This window comes from Python bivittatus, unplaced genomic scaffold, assembly GCF_059951505.1.
Source record: "Python bivittatus isolate LINGU-HERP-01145 unplaced genomic scaffold, Pbiv_v1 ctg000170_np1212, whole genome shotgun sequence".
Lineage (NCBI taxonomy): Eukaryota > Metazoa > Chordata > Lepidosauria > Squamata > Pythonidae > Python > Python bivittatus.
The window spans coordinates 1,138,855-1,156,629 of NW_028277039.1; the positions used below are offsets into that span (position 1 = coordinate 1,138,855).

The 17,775-nt window shown below is 43.6% G+C and overlaps 1 protein-coding gene across 1 annotated transcript in view; it reads right to left on the bottom strand.

Moving 5' to 3' along the window:
* Positions 1–17,775, bottom strand: part of PLEKHG4 (pleckstrin homology and RhoGEF domain containing G4) — a 98,477-nt gene that overhangs the window by 16,390 nt on the left and 64,312 nt on the right. The window contains exons 11-12 of the mRNA XM_088135467.1: positions 3,812–3,950; positions 990–1,112 (exon numbers count right to left, since the gene is read on the bottom strand). Of these exons, the coding sequence (XP_087991593.1) occupies positions 990–1,112; positions 3,812–3,950 (262 nt within the window). The remainder of the gene's footprint in view (positions 1–989; positions 1,113–3,811; positions 3,951–17,775) is intronic.

A 17,775-nucleotide genomic window follows, 5' to 3' on the forward strand; every position in this document is an offset into this window, starting at 1 on the left:
TGGAGGCCTAAACTCCTGCTAAGGAGACCTTTCACTTCCCTTACTGAAACTCTGCCAACTCTATCTCTGGCCTCCTCATCCCTGCAATTAGAACATCTGTCAAAATTCTTGGTATTGTACCATGTCATGTGTGCAGTGGCTGCCAGATGCACTAAAGCCTAGAGAGGGGCAGAGGAAGAGGCTGGTCTCCCAGTTCTACTACAGCCAGCCTCTCTATGCCTATGGCTTTTACATCTTTGGGTGGGAAGTAAAGTCCTGACCCCTGGGCTCTATTGAACATCGCAATTCAGGTGAATCTTACAGAAAATTGGGAGGCACCTACAAGAAGCACTTTAAGGCACCTGCTGAACCTCACCTCTTCATCCAAGCCTTCCCAAGATGAACGTTTCCTTCCTCCTTCTTTTTTAATGAACATATTTTATTTTTATTCAATCAATCTATTACTACTAAAACTCTCATGTCTCTGTTTGTAACCTTTAACTGGGCAAAACAGTGCATCATAGGTCAACAATTTTTGAACCAAGGTACCTCAAATGGGCTAACTTACAGAATGCATCCAAAATCCAGGACCCATGACTCTAGTGGAATTGAAATTTGGCAAATTTTATAAAACATTTAGTGACATAATACAAAATGTCATAAAACATTTCCTGTAATCAACTCCTGATGTTTGACTGTGCTATACACTTCAGTATGAATGACATGGGCTATTTTCAAGGCAGATACATCCCTGAATTTTTAAGAAATTTTCCAGTGAAGGCAATACATTACAAGCTCTGCCATTGTTGAAGGCATTGAGGAATCTGGTAAGGAAGCCTCTCTGAAACAATGACCCATGGGTCATTGGGTTGTCTAGTAGTTTTATATTATTTTAATGCCCTGTTGAATTATGTACTTTATTATTATATTTACTGTAAACAAATGGACATGCTTTAATATAGGAAACAGTATATAAAAGGGAGGGAGAATATGTGGACTATAGAACTTACATTTGCCACAAGTGCAAAATCCTGGAACTGCCTTTGGGCTTGAAGCAGGCCATCCAGAGAATTGTCCAGGGTGTTCAGCTCTAGGAGGCGCATTTCGCCAACATTCTTGATCCAGCTGCAGATCTAAGAAAAGGAGGCAAAAAATGCCGGCTCAGGTATGTCAGTGACAAGAACTAGACTCCTCTAGTTCAAACTCTTGGCTGTTCTGATCTCTGGAAAAGATTTATTTGTGAGGGAATGGCCTTGAAGGACAGGAGGAAGAGCTGCCACCGAGACAATGGTCAGATAAGTGAGGCTTCCGTCTGTTCCAAGAAACTAGCAGATGGCACATATATTATTTAAATGTCAACTGTATAAGAAAGAGAGAGATCTTGGAACACACATTAAACAAATGGCTCATTGGGATCCATACATTAAAACAAGATATTTCATATGTGGTCAGAACCCAAATACAACATGCCTCTTTATCTGGACAAATCCATACAATTGAGAACTGCATATCTGGATTTGATTGGGGTAAATTGTAGGGGCGACAGAGAAATATGATTTGCATTTCCTTTTAGTTCTGCCTTTTACTCTGTTTTGTAACGCATGGTCTTATTATTGTTCTGTATTCTGTATTTTGTATTCTGATGTGCCCTAATGGCTAATTTATTATTGTTGTTGTTATTATTATTCCAAGAAACTACTTTGAGTAAGTATCTCAGACAGGCCCCTCCCTAGTTCACATGAAGATCAAGAACAGCTGGGACAGTTGCATCATCCCCATCAAGGCTTCACTAGAGGTTATCAACATGCAAGGTCAACACTGTCTCAGTATTATGTCCTGGCCTGAAACCTGACTAAAAATGCCTAAGATAATCCATTTCCTCCAGGCCCTTTTGAAGCCAGAGTCCAATCACCTTCTCAACAACCTTCCCTAAAAAGGGAAGACTAGAGATTGGCTAAAATTGTCCCAAGACTGCTGGGTCCAGCAATATAGATCAGGACCATTGATGATGATGGTGATGATAATGATGATGATGATTTATAGCCACCCCACTCCAAAAGACTTGGGCAGTTTACAACTTCAATAAAGTTAAAACAATTAAAAACATAACAACAAAGCACAACACCTCAGACAAAAATACCTATAAGTCAAAAAACACAACAGGAGCTCCACTAACACACTAACCTCAGGCCTGGGACTTTGCAAAATTCAACAAGGACTTCAATAATTTTTATCTTACCATCAATCTTACCACCAATCTGACTTTAGACTTGCCCATGCAACAGGTTCATTTTCTAGACATTCCTATAAAATAATCCAGCGGTCTTAAAGTTACTACAAATACTGCACATACTTACTACGCAAAGTCCAGCTTAGTCTCACAATATAATTCCATCTATTCAGTTCCATTTGACAGAGGCACACAACTATGAGATTTAAATTGGGCATCCCTCAAAGTACAATACGCACTCAAAGAAGTTAAAAACACTCCACATGGTCCACACTGGTCCAGAGAGCAACCTACTAGAAAATGGACCCAGAAGGGAAAACAGCAGACTGCTGCTCACTGTTCCTAGCTCTCAGCTGAAAGCGGTTTGTCCTGCTGCTACAGCACATCCTGGCCCATCATGCTTCTCTTTTGTGGACCTTGGATAGTAGAGCTACAGTATATTTGCTTCCAGCCAGCCATTAAATCTAGAACAGCTCCCAACTAGTAGCCCCGATACACATCACAGTGAGGCTCACCAGGAACTACACTCTGCAACAAGCCCAGATGCTACCTCTGCCATATTCCTTTACAAGTCCAAAATGAAGGGGAGGTTGAGAGAGGAGCCACTTGCAGGGTCAGAGGAAAGGGCAGCGGGAGACTGTCTTCCTTCACGTGGGAGCATGGTGGAAGTTCCACAGAGAAGTCTTAATGTGAGTGGAGTGCCAGGGATGAGACTCAGATAACAGGAGTGATGGCTACGGGTAGATTGTGGATGAGAAGTTTGATGCAGGGACAAGAGCGATGGTTGTAGGAATGGGACTCTAGACTGCCACCCCCAATGGTGGAGATGTATGTCTGTATGGTGTGCTTGCTCCAATCAGGATGTGGAGCCTCACAGGGTAAGAGTGGGGAAGTGTATATCCAAACTGATGGATGACAGGAGGTCTGACAGGAGACCTAGGAGAAATGCAGTGCCAGTTCCTACTTCCAGCCCGTCTGCTGTCCCCCCCCTTGGGTCTGGGGGTGGGCTGAATGCTGGGTGCCTTGGCTTCCAGCTATTGCCAGTTCATGCCAGATCTGTGGACAATCAGACTTTGTCCATAAAAATACATGGGTCTGGCTTGTATCAGAGAGGTGGCCATGATCTCCTGAGTCACTCCAGAGTCAAGGCCACATGAGAGCAAGTTAAAGTTTCTAAGAATTAGCAGCCTCAGAGACTCAGAGATAATCCAGCAGCTCAGGCAGGGATGTCACTGTGCAGCAGGAAGGCCACTACAGCAGCAACAAACCAACGGGTCCCTAGAGCAGCTAAGTAAATAAATACCAATGTTACTTCCAGACCGAATGCAGCATACAGCCATTACTCCTGTCACCTCTAAACACTAATTTTAGAAGACTGGGGGAGATTTTTTTTTTCAAATTGTTTTTTGTCATTGCAAACTGGCAGTAATTTAATGATGTTGCCTAATAAGACCCCCACATTATCCTCAAGCTGGAAAAAACTGAAAATTCAAGGCCCACCTGCTTATTCTACATCACATCCCCCACTCTGCAAAATTCAGTGCAGCCCTTGACAGCCTGACGTTGCCCATCTGATAATTCAGCAAAATATCTGGCACTAACCTCTTGAAAGTGTTGTTCCACAACTTCAAATTCCATAACCAGTTCCAGAGCTTGGATGCGCTTGTTTGAAACCAGCACCAACTGGTGGATTCCTTCATCCACTTGGTTGTAAAGAGTGCTGGCCATCTTCACAGCATCTCTGAGAGGAAAGCAAAGGCAGTCAATAAATGGAGTTTCAACCACCACCTGTGAGGGCCGCTTGGATGCTGGAAATCCTTGGGGAGAATTCCCATGTCACATCAGTATTAAAAAAGCCTGAATGTAAAATACATTGTGGGAAGGGAAGAACAGATGATGGGGCTGATAACAAATGTCTGGACGGAACAGATGATTAGGTGTCAACACCTTTCTGAAGTTAATTTGCGACTGCCTGGGAACCAGCATAGGTAAAGAAGGAAGCAATGTTTCTACATTCTCAATCCCTACCTCCCCAATCAACCTTGAGATTAATTTTGTGTGACTAGAAATATCTCCTCTTTGTCTTATAGTTTGAGGTCAATATCAGACATGGCTGCTATCACTGTGCTGAGTCACAAAGCTGGGAAGAACGCCAACAATGGAAGGATCTGAGAAACCAATGTAAGAACTGCAATACTCAGTTCCCAATGAAAGCAACTCTCATTGAAACCAATGCAGGTTCAAAGGAAAGTTCATTTAATAGAAAGTAGTGCACAGCTGTAGGGCATAACTGGAACTGAGTCCCGCGCGCGCCAAAACCTAGTTTTACCTCACTCCCATTTCACCCCCCCTTCAGTCTTGGAATCTCTCTTGTGCATATTGAAGATGTCCTCAGGTTCTCATGTTGGTACAACCTTGGGCATTCCTGAGAGTGAGATAACAGCTCATCTGCGCCCAACAATTCACATTCCCATTCTTCCCCCCCTTCCTCCCTCTCTCTCTCTGTAACGGCAGAAAAGAAGCAAGCAAACTAGCAGCACAAGTGATTGATTGTAAGGATTCTGACATGCCACCCCTCTGGAAAGAAGGATCAGTTTCGGTCTTCGTGGACAGAGACCTGTAGAGGATTAGATAGAGAGAACTAAAACATATGCATATTTATACAACATTAATGAAATCATTATTTTGGTTTCTTAATGTATTTCTTGTTCTTCTTGTTCAGTTGCTAAGTCATGTCCAACTCTTCGTGACTCCATGAACCATATCGCGCCAGACCTTCCTGTCCTTCACTACCTCCCAGAGTTTGCTCAATTTCATGTTCATTGCTTCGGTGATGCTATCTAACCATCTCGTCCTCTGCAGTCCTCTTCTCCTTTTGCCTTCAATCTTTCCCACCATCAGGGTCTTTTCCAAAGAGTCCTCTCTTCGCATTAGGTGACCAAAGTATCTGAGTTTCAGCTTCATTATCAATCTTTCCAATGAGCAATCGGGGTTGATTTCCTTTAAGATTGACTGGTTTGACCTCCTAGCAGTCCAGGGGACTCTTAAGAGTCTTCTCCAGCACCACAGTTCAAAGGCATCAATTCTTCGGCACTCAGCCTTCTTTATGGTCCAGCTCTCACAGCCATACATTACTACTGGAAAAACCATAGCTTTGATTATGCGGATCTTTGTCGGTAAGGTGATATCTCTGCTTTTTAATATGCTATCTGGGTTTGCCATAGCTTTCCTCCCAAGGAGCAAGCGTCTTTTAATTTCATGGCTGCAGTCTCCGTCTGCGGTGATCTTGGAGACCAAATAAATGAAGTCTGTTACTGCTTCCATTTCTACCTCTTCTATTTACCAGGAATTGATGGGTCCAGATGCCATGATCTTAGTTTTTTTAATGTTGAGTTTCAAGCCAGCTTTTGCACTCTCCTCTTTTACCCTCATCAAGAGGCTCTTTAGTTCTTCTTCACTTTCTGCCATTAGGGTGGTATCATCTACATCTCTAAGGTTGTTGATGTTTCTCCCTGCAATCTTAATTCCAGCTTGTGATTCTTCCAGCCTGGCATTTCTCATGATGTACTCTGCATATAAGTTAAATAAGCAGGGTGACAGTATACAGCCTTGTTGTACTCCTTTCCCTATTTTGAACCAATCAGTTGTTCCATGACAGGTTCTAACTGTTGCTTTTTGGCCCACATACAGATTTCTCAGGAGACAGATAAGGTGGTCTGGTACCCCCATCTCTAAGAATTTGCCACAGTTTGTTGTGATCCACACAATTGAAGGCTTTTGAATAGACAATGAAGCAGAAGAAGATGTTTTTCTGGAACTCTCGTGCTTTCTCCATGATCCAGCGAATGTTGGCAATTCGCTGTTCCTGCTCTAGTTCCTCTGCCTCTTCGAAACCCAGCTTGTACATCCGGTAGTTCTCGGTTCACGTACTGCTGAAGCCTAGCTTGTAGGATTTTGAGCATAACCTTGCTAGCATGTGAAATGAATGCAATTGTGCGATAGTTTGAGCATTCTTTGGCATTGCCCTTCTTTGGAATTGGAACATAAACTGACCTTTTCCAATCCCGTGCCCACTTGCATTTTCCAGACGTCCTAGCATATTGAATGCAGCACTTTAACAGCATCATCTTTTAGTATTTTAAATAACTCAGCTGGAATACTGTCATCTCCACTAGCTTTGTTGTTAGTAATGCTTCCTAAGCCCACTTGACTTCACTCTCTAGGATGTCCAGCTCAAGGTCAGTGATCACACCAGCATGGACATCAGGGACATTTAGATCTTTCTTGTAGAGTTCTTCTGTGTATTCTTGGCACCTCTTCTTTATCTCTTCTGCTTCTGTTAGGTCCCTGCCTTTTTTGTCCTTTATCATGCCCATCTTTGCACTAAACGTTCCTTTGATATCTCCAATTTTCTTGAAGAGATCTCTAGTCTTCCCCATTCTATTGTTTTCCTCGATTTCTTTGCATTGTTCATTTAAGAAGGCCTTCTTATCTCTCCTTGCTATTCTCTGGAAATCTGCATTCAGTTGCTTATATCTTTCCCTTTCACCCTTGCTTTTCGCATCCCTTCTTTCCACAGCTATTTGTAAAGCCTCATCAGACAGCCATTTTGCTTTCTTGCATTTCTTTTTCTTTGGGATGGTTTTAGTTGCTGCCTCCTGTACAATGTTACGGACCTCCGTCCATAGTTCTTCAGGCACTCTGTCTACCAAATCTAATTCCCTAAATCTATTCATCACCTTCACTGTCTACTCACAAGGAATATGATCTAAGTCATATCTGAGTGGTCTAGTGGTTTTCCCTACATTCTTCAATTTAAGCCTAAATTTTGCAGTAAGAAGCTCATGATCTGAGCCACAGTCAGCTCCTGGTCTTGTTTTTGCTGTCTGTATAGAGCTTCTCCATCTTTGGCTGAAAAGTATGTAATCAATCTGGTTTCGGTATTGACCATCTGGTGATGTCCATGTGTAGAGTCGTCTCTTGTGTTGTTGGAAAAGAGTGTTTGCTATGACTAGCTTGTTCTCTTGACAGAACTCTATTAGCCTTTGCCCTGCTTCATTTTGTACTCCAAGGCCAAACTTGCCTGTTATTCCGATTACTCCTTGACTTCCTACTTTAGCATTCCAATCCCCTATGATGAAAAGGACATCTTTTTTTGGTGCTAGTTCTAGTAGGTGTTGTAGGTCTTCATAGAACCGGTCAACTTCAGTTTCTTCGGCATCAGTGGTTGCGGCATAGACTTGGATTACTGTGATGTTGAATGGTTTGCCTTGGATACGCACTGAGATCATTCTGTCGTTTTTGAGGTTGTACCCCATTACTGCCTTTCCCACTCTCTTATTGACTGTGAGTGCTACTCCATTTCTTCTAAGGGTTTCTTGCCCACAGTAGTAGATATAATGGTCACCTGAATTAAATTATTTCTTGTAGAAGCCCTTAATGAACTGTGGTGCTTGCACATGTTTCTTCGCAACCCACTTGCATTGAGACCTGGGAAAATGTTTCCATTGAATGAGGAATTGTACTTCTCTGTGTTTTCTGGCATCTAAAAACTCTTTTACTTCAAAATACTGCTCATCTTCAATCGTTATAGGGTCTGGTGGTGGCTGGGCCATGTGCCACTCTGGTGGTTCTTTGTAAGGTTTTAAAAGGCTACAATGGAATACTGGGTGAATCCTCTTTAAGATTCTTAGGTACTGTAACTGTAGTTGAACTGTAACAGGGTTAATGACCTTTTCTATTATAAAAGGTCCCACAATTGGGTCCCAATTTCTTTGATGGTTGCAGTGTTTTGAGGTACTTGGTTGATAAGTACACTTTGTCTCCCACTTTCCACTCCTTTTCAGGGGACCACTGTGATCTGTGTGTTTTTTGTAATCCTCCCTGGCATCCTGCAACACCGCTTTAATTATTGGCCAAGTATCTGTCATTTGTTTGATCCATTCGTCTACTGAGGCCACTTGAGTGGATTCCTGGGGAAGTTCTGGGATAAAATCCTACCAGGTAGCTACTTTGAACAGGGTAAACCCAGTGCTCTGATGCACAGGGTTGTTATAAGCCACTTCAGCAAATGGCAGGAGTTCTGCCCAACTGTCCTGCTGATAATTTACAAAGCACCTTAAATATTGTTCTAATACGGAGTTCAAACGTTCAGAAGCACTGTCTGTCTGGGGGTGGTTACTCGAACTCGAGGCTTGACTTGACCCAATTAGTTTCACAAACGCCTTCCAGAACTTTGAAGTGAACTGAACCCCACGATCGCTAATGATCTGGTCAGGGACCCCATGCAGTCTATAGATACGCTGTACAAACATTTTAGCCAACTTCCCCACAGTTGGGATAGATGTGCATGCCACAAAATGAGCTTGTTTTGAAAACAAGTCAGTTACTACCCAAATCACTTTTTTCTTCTCACTTTCAGGTACCTCAACAATAAGATCCATAGCAATTTGTTTCCAAGGTTTCTCAGGGCTCGCTACTGGTTGTAAAAGGCCCATTGGTTTCCCCCTTTGTCTTTTTGCTATAGCACGTTGGGCAGCTAGCTACATACTCTGCTATGTCTTTCCTCATAAATAGCCACCAAAATTGTCTTCGTAAGAGGTGTAAGGTCTTCACAAACCCAAAATGACCTGCTATTTTGCTGTCATGGCCTCGTTCTAGGACCATTTTCCTGGACTCAGCTGGGACATATTACTTTCCACCTACCCACCACGCTCCATTTTTATATGTCAAAGACTCTTTATTCTTCTGAAACTACTCATCCATTTGTAATTTGCAGTTTAACTCATTCAGGAAATCTCTCTCTGGCTTGCACTCCTGCTGTTTACCTTGAGCTCTGGTAACAGCTACCATTCCTGTTTGGGGACATGGAACAACGGCGGCGACTACTTCTTCTCTCTGGCTGCTGTGCTGTGGTAACCTAGAAAGCGCATCAGCCAGGAAGTTTTTCCCCCTGGTATATATTTCAAAATAAAATTGAACTGACTGAAAAACTGAGCCCATCTGACTTGCTTTGGGGATAATTTCCTCAGAGACTTTAAAGCCTCTAAATTTTTATGATCAGTCCAGACTTCAAAAGGATGAGATGACCCCTCCAACAGATGCCTCTGAGTCATTAGCGCCCACCGCACTGCAAAGAGTTCCTTTTCCTACACTAACCAGCGTCTTTCAGTCTCAGTAAACTTCCAAGATTGTAAGCAGAAGGATGCAACACCCCACTTTCAGTCTTTTGTAGTAAAACAGCCCCTATAGCCACATCTGATGCACCCACTTGGATTATAAAAGGTTTCTCAGGGTTGGGATGTTTTAAAATTGGTTCTGCAGTAAACAGTCTCTTTAATTGCTCAAATGCTGACTGGCATTCTTCTGTCCAATTTAAAGGCGCCCCTGGTCTTTGAGCTTTTACCTTATCATTTTTATCTTTTGGGAATAGGTCAGTGAGAGGGAGGGCTACTTGAGCAAAGTTTGGAATGAACTGGTGGTAGAAATTTGCAAACCCCGGGAAACTCTGTAGCTGCCTGCAAGTTTTTGGCACCTCCCATCTAATCACATCATGCACTTTACCCGGATCCATCTCAATCCCTCTACTGGATATCCAATATCCCAGGTAATCAATTTGATTCTTGTAAAATTCACATTTGGAAAGTTTTGCATATAACTGAGCATTTAGTAATTTCTTTAGTACTGTCAGAACCTGCATCACCCAACTGTTGTTGGTTTCCATTGTATTGCATTCGTTGGAAGTTGGATTGATTTGTTTCTGCCACTGGTAACTAAGGGGGGGGGGGGTGGCTGTTAATGGTTGTAAAGGGAGTTGGGAAGCAGCTTAACCATATATGGGCAATTTAGACTGGCTTGATTGCTGGCCAGGCAGCTGGGGCCCAAAGAACCAGGAAGAAGCTCCAGGAGGAGGGGGAGGAAGGAGAGAGGTCAACAACAGGTGAAGAGTAATCACGACGCCAGGCAATAAGGGGAGGGGGGATAAATAGAGGGAGGTTTACCCAAGGCGCTAGTTTTAGCAATGTTCTGTTTACAAGCTACATGTACTCCTTAATAAAGAAGTATTTGTCTGAACCAAGTCTGGTTGCGTGAGAATGCTTCAGAACTGAGAGTTGGACATCGTGGACTTGACAAGTACTTTCCTCATCAATTCCACGTGTTCTTCCATTGTTTCTGTGTAAATTAGAATATCATCCAAATATACTCTCCCCTATATAAAAATTCGTGTAGCACCTCATTTATCAATTGCATGAACATGCCAGACGCTCCCGATAACCTGAACAGCATTACCAGATGTTGAAAGCAACCAAGGGGGCAACTGAACGCTGTCTTTCATTCATCTCCCCCTTTAATCTGCACTCTGAAATATGCCTCCCTCAAATCCAACTTGGTAAATATCTTCCCTTTCGACAGACGGGCTAGCAAGTCCTTCATCAAAGGGAGGGGGTATTTATTTTCCTTACAGACAGCATTTAAACCCCAATGTTTTGTGCACAGTCTTAATGAAGCATATTTCTTTTCTCTAAAGAGGACAGGCACCACCAATGGTGATTTGCAGGCTGTATAAACCCCCTTTTTATGTTTTTATCAATGAATTCTCTCAGCACTCCCAATTCCTTAGGAATCATAGAATACATTTTCAGTTTAGGAAATTTTGCCCCAGGTTCAATTTCAATTGCACAGTCTGTTGCTCAGTGAGGGGGAGCTGATCTGACTCTGCTTCACTAAACACCTCTTTTAAGTCTCTATACTGTTCTGGAATTGAGTAGGCATCTTCGGTACCACCCTGTATCAGACACTCCACACTCGCTGCCGCTAGTACCGACCTTGGTGTGTCAGTACAAATTCCCTCCGGGACACTGTAATCACCATCCTGAAATGTCAGGCTTCCCACTTTCCAATCCACACTGGGATTCCTTTGCTTTAACCAGGATAGACCCAGTACTAGAGCATGGCCAGCAATCAGAGCTACTAGGAACCTTAAGGTTTCTGAGTGAGTCCCAATTCTCATTTCGATTGCTTCGGTATAGAATTCTACTGGGCCCCCTCCTGCTCACAACCTGTCCAATTGCGTAAAAAGAATAGGGTTTTCTAGCTTCCGCACCTTTAGTCCAAGTCCATGCATAATAACCAGGTTGATTAAGCAACATGTGCACCCAGAGTCTATTAACACAGTTAAATCCGCTCTGTGGTTGGTCTTTAATGCCCTCAGTCTCACCCCAACTGTCATGGGTTTGCAAGCCCCACTCACCATTAGGTTTTCACGCCCCGAATCGTCTGGCTGCCTTTGGGCGTGTTTTAAAGCAGGCAGCTGGAATTTTGCACCAGCTGATGCTCATCCTCAGAGAAGTCGCTGTCCACCATCAATGGGACTTGAAACTGTTCCTCCACCCCCGAAGCAGCTGTTCCTCTTTTTTCTGGCTTGAGATCCTTCAGGGACTTTCCTGTCTACTTGCTTCTCAGTGTGGTCTGTGGGAGTTGGTTTTGAGAGCAATTCACAGCGTAATGCCCCTCTTCTCTGCACTTGAAACAAGAGCATTTCCCCTGGTCGCTTTCCTTTTGTCTCCAGCCCGATTTCCTTGCTATGGGGTCTGATGAATTTGTGGGGGGTTGGGTGCTCGTGCCTTTTCTCTTTATAGACAATCAGTCTCCACTGTCCCCACAAGGCTGATCCACTCCCTCAGGGTTGTGGGGTCTCCTCTGTCAGATTCAGCCTAGTGCAGCAGCACAGTTCTGTTGGTCAATTTCACTGCCTCCGGCGAAAGATGATCAGGGCAAGTAAACAATGCAACCACAAGTTAACGGCTGGCAGGGGGCGGGCCATTAGAAGCGGCAACACTGCAGCGCAGCCGGCTCCCAGGCGCCCGGGGCAACTCCGGCTCACGACACGCCGGAAGCGCAGCAGCCAGTGGGCAATTCAAACCCAGATTAAAACAGCCACCACAAGAAAAGCCCCAGGAACGCAAGGGCAGGAGAGACAAAAGAAGCAGATCAGTACACAGCAGAAACTGGCTGAATCTGCCATCGAGGCGAGGGGAAGGAAGATCGCCACGAACAGATGGGCAGCCCAGGGCAAGGACAAGGGGCAGAACTGAGGGGTACTGCGGGTCAAGGGGGGAACCCTATAAAAAGACTGTAAGAAACCGCACCAAGCCAATCCTGGCTTTGTCTGTAACCATTATGCATTACGCTTGAGTAAACTAACTTTCGTCCGAGCTTGTGTCTCACGAGGTTTTTGTTCAGCGCCAAATGCAACGATCCTTACGTCCTCTGGCCAGAGAGTGCTGCAAAAGGTCAGGTTGTAACCCCTTCCAAAAACACTGGATTTTAAACACTTCAAGCCAGTCTTGGAGTTTCCTGGCTAGCTGCCTGAATTCCAACACATAACCTGATACCGTTTGATTATCTTGTTTAATTTGCTCGATGCTTGCCTTTGCCCTTGTAACAGCGAAAGGATCCTCGAAGCGCTTGTGCAGAGCACTCATGAAATCGTTAAAATATGTCAGCCTCATGCATCTCCACCATCCATTCTGCTGCCTGATCTTCAAGGGAATATGACACATAAACCACTCTCTCCGCATCATTTTGAAATAAGTGGCCACATCTCTCCATGCAAATTCTCACTTGTGTCAGAAAGCATGCCAGCTGACTTGGGTTCTCCCCAAATTTCATCTTCAGCCCCCACTGCCTAATGGGTTTCCTTCCTCTCGCTTGCTCCTTTCTGGGAGAACCATCTCTTCTCCTCCCCTGGGTGCTGATTCCTCACCTGTGTCCTCGCTGTCCCCAGAAGTCATTTGGGAGTTCCTGGATTGACTGTCCTGGTTTCGGCTACCCAGTACTTTCTCTAGCATCCTTTTCAATGACTTCAGTTCATCTGTCATGGAATCAAGCTTGGCTTCTACTTTATCCATACGACCCTCCAATACAGCGACCTGGGGTTCTGGCTCTCTCTTCCCCTTTGAACCTTGAGCCTCCTCTACTCTCTTGCCAATTCTCATTGACCACTTTGGCTTGGGGGTCTTTTTGAAGGCAGAGGCAATATCCAATTCTTGTAATTTCCCGGACTCTTGGGATCAAGTCCACTGCCTGCCCAACAGCTGTTCTTTAGGTCTCACTGCCAGTTTTGCTACTGATTTCGACGTCTCCATTTCCAATTCAGACGCTTGATCATCTACTATGTCACCAATGGCTCCAACCTCCACCTCGATAATCTCATTTTTTGTGAACTTTTGTTCCCAGCAAAATCCAAAAGGGCAGTTCCAGCTATATGTAGGAACCACGGTGCTCAGTTCCCAACGAAAGCAACTCTCATTGAAACCAATGCAGGTTCAAAGGAAAGTTCATTTAATGGAAAGTAGTGCACAGCTCTAGGGCATAGCTGGAACTGAGTCCCGCGCGCGCCGAAACTTAGTTTTACCTCACTCCCATTTCACCCCCCCCCATTCAGTCTTGGAATCTCTCTTGCGCATGTCAAAGATGTCCTCAGGTTCTCATGTTGGTACAGTCTTGGGCATTCCGGAGAGTGAGATAACAGCTCATCTGCACCTAATGATTCACATTCCCATTCTTTGCCCCCTTCCTCCCTTTCTTTGTAATGGCAGAAACGAAGCAAGCAAACTAGCAGTACAAGTGATTGATTGCGAGGATTCTGACACCAAGTTCCAGATGGTGCCAACTATCTATGGTGAGCTTGCTAAGGAAGACAAGCCTGCAGATCAGATCACTCTCAGGAAGTGTGCAAATCAAGTGTATGATAAAAAGAAAGATTTTAGAATAGATATCTTGACCATCACATCTTAGTGAGAGGCATGAAAAAAAATCTAGTGGCAAGTCCAATATATTTTTGGAATTATTTAGCACGTGGCTAAAATTTGTTTTTGACAGTAGAAGCCCATGGACCATTCCAGACTCTTTCCAGAGCAAGACTGAACTGCTCTCAGCTGCCAAGGAGCACATCACCTTGCACATCAAAAGCTAGGAGATCAGAAAAAAAAAGTAGGCTAGAACTAGGGATGGCTAATCTTCTCCCTCTCCCACATTCACCAACTGAACAGGTCTGTCCTTTCACATGCTCATTTCATACAATGATTCCTTAGTAACAGTTCTAGGATCCCTGGTACAAAACTGATGCCCTGGGGGGAACTGGAAGCACAGGATGCCTCTAGTGGTTCCTGGCCACTCCAAGGAAAATTTGGGGTGGGGCCACACAGATAAACAGCTTGGATTCCCACAATAACTACCTGGGTCCTTTTTCCCTGCACTGATTTGTTGGTGGAGGAACATTCAGCCATAGGCTCAGCCCCACCCTACCCATCAGAGGCAAAACCTCTGATCATACCAGACACTTCATGAAATGGCTTCTCAAGAGCTGAACACACTTGAGGCGGGTGTCTGAACCCTGTAGGCAGAGCACAATTTGGAGATGCAATGTAGCATTGCAGTGAGTCCTGTCACTACCCACACCCCATCAAAAGGCTTTAGTCAGAATTCAGTGAGTTGCATCACTGCGTGCTTACTCCAGTTCAGTGTTAAATCCTTAAACCACACATCTCCCAAGAGACTTCAAAAAAAGAAAGAATCCCCCTGGGTCCAACACAAGATAGCCAGATGGAATGGTAGTGTTAATTTCATCTCCATGATCTATAAGAGGGCAATAAAAATATACAGTACTGTGCAAAAGTTTGAGGCAGGGGTGAAAAAATGCTGTAAAGTAAGAATGCTTTCAAAAATATATATTGTAATTGTTTATGTTCATCAATTTACAAAATGCAAAGTGAGCAAACAGAAGAGAAATCCAAATCAAATCAAAATTTGGTGTGACCACCCTTTGCCTTCAAAACAGCATCAATTCTTCTAGGTATACTTAAACACAGTTTTTGAAGGAACTCGGCAGGTAGGTTGTTGGAGAACCAACCACAGATCTTGGAGAACTAACCACAGATCTCCTGTGGATGTAGGCTGCCTCAAATCTTTATGTCTCTTCTTGTAATCCCAGACAGGCTCAATGATGTTGAGATCAGGGCTCTGTGGGGGCCAAACCATCACTTCCAGGACTCCTTGTTCTTTACGCTGAAGAAAGTTCTTAAGGACATTGGCTGTATGTTTGGGGTCATTGTCCTGCTGCAGAATAAATTTGGGGCCAATCACACACCTCCCTGATGGTATGGCATGATGGATAAGTATCTGCCTGTATTTCTCAGCATTGAGACACCATTGATCCTGACCAAATCTCCAACTCCATTTGCAGAAATGCAGCCCCAAACTTGCAAGGAATCTCCACCATGCTTCACTGTTGCCTGCAGACACTCATTCTTGTACTGCTCTCCAGCCCTTCGGCGAACAAACTGCCTCCTGCTACAGCCAAATATTTCAAATTTTGACTCATCAGTCCAGAGCACCTGTTCCCATTTTTCTGCACCCCAGTTCCTATGTTTTCATGCAGAGTTGAGTCGCTTAGCCTTGTTTCCACGTCAGAGGTATGGCTTTTTGGCCGCAATTCTTCCATGAAGACCACTTCTGGCCAGACTTCTCCAAACAGTAGATGGGTGTACCTGGGTCCCACTGGTTTCCACCAGTTCTGTGCTGATGGCACTGCTGGACATCTTCCAATGTCAAAGAGAAGTAAGCATGATGTGTCTTCCATCTGCTGCATTAAGTTTCCTTGGCCGACCGCTGCATCTTCTTCAAAAGAGCTCGAACAGCACATCTTGAAACCCCAGTCTGCTTTGAAATTGTTGCCTGGGAGAGACCTTGCTGATGCAGTAGAACTACCTTGTGTCTTGTTGCTGTGCTCAGTCTTGCCATGGTGTATGACCTGTGACATGAACCTGTCTTCCACAACCTCACCTTAGCAGCAGAATTTGGCTGTTCCTCACCCAGTTTTAAGCCTCCTACACAGCTGTTTCTGTTTCAGTTAATGACTGTGTTTCAACCTACACATAAAATTGATGATCATTAGCACCTGCTTGGTATAATTGGTTAATCGTACACCTGACTCTAATCCTACAAGATCCCTGGCTTTGTGCAAGTGTACAAAGTGTGCAAGAGTAAGAATTGATGCTGGTTTGAAGCCAAAGGGTAGTCACACCAAATATTAATTTGATTTAGATTTTTCTTCTGTTCACTCACTTTGCATTTTGTAAATTGCTAAACATAATTACAATATATATTTTTGAAAGCATTCTTACTTTACAGCATTTTTTTATCCCTGCCTAAAACTTTTGCACAGTACTGTATTTCTCTTTAAATCTGCTTTTGATGTTCTGGTCTCAAATCACTTTGAAAATTACATTGAACAGAGCAACTCAGCATATTAAAAAATTCCCAAAGAATATACAATTGCAGGATTGGAAAGTGAGGAGAACCAGCCAAATGCCAGTCAGTGAAATATGTCAGATTGTATCCATGGGAAAAAACTGTGTCAGGAGAAGTAATGATATGTTCAGAGCCTGAGAGAAATTTGCATCCTGGTCACTTCAACCTTCGTCTCTTATCTGTTAACATAGCTTATGCAGAGGTTTTCATAAAAGACTGAAAAAGCCAGGATTCTAAAAGTGAAAACTATCCAGTTGCTGAGATTTCTGTAATGTTATCCTATTCTTTTAAACAAATCTTATTGCAAGAATCCCAGGGAGAATCTTGCTTTTGGTTGAAGGCAGCTTGACAATAAGATGGGAATAGCCAAGGACAGACTTCCAGGTAGAGAAAATGACGGATTAACAGGTCTCCAAAGAGTAGAGATGAGAAGGCAAGAGATTGGTCACTTGTGGTTTGGAAGGCAGCTCTTCGTGAAGAAACCCGCAGGACCCAGAGGAAACCTGCAGGTGACTTGTGAGTAGTGCACCAGGAGTCGAGGAAGGAATACCACGTTCACAGCCTTATGTGGAGCCTGCTTTAAGGACACTGGGTTTACCCCAAACTCCACTTTCTAACACACGTTTGGATTACAGTAATTTAAAAAGCTACAAAGATCTTTGGAGCAGCAGAGCAACTAAACTACCTTCAACCTGGATTAAAAGTGATCCTTTGACCTGGATTAAAGTAAAAAGCAAAGATATAATTACAAAGATTTTAAAATAATTAAAAGCAAAAAGCTTGCCAAGAGTTTGAATTAAGAAACTCTAAAATGGATTAAGTGGACAGTTAAATTTGGAATATTGTTTTTTTTAAAGTACTTTTGAATTAAATAAATAATACATACATCCGTGGGAACGAGGACTGTTTAAACGTACTAAAAAGGACAATTGGTTGGTTTCATTAAACAACGAGACAAGGGAAAGTTGCGAAAGATCATGTGACTATAGAAATGCAGAGTGCCAAATGGGCCTAAAGAGTTAAGGATGTAGAGGGGAAAAAAAGAAAGAAAAAAAAGTCTCTCTTTTACTTTTACTTCTCCTTTCTGGATTACAAAGCAGCAAAAATCACAGAAGGGAGGATCACATGCAATCTGGGTTACGACTGGTTGCCAAGCGCCCTGTGATCATGATTGCCATTTGCAACCTTCCATGCCAACTTCCCCAGAAAGTCAAAGGGCAAGCCAGCAGGGAAGATCACAAGTTGATGGGGTA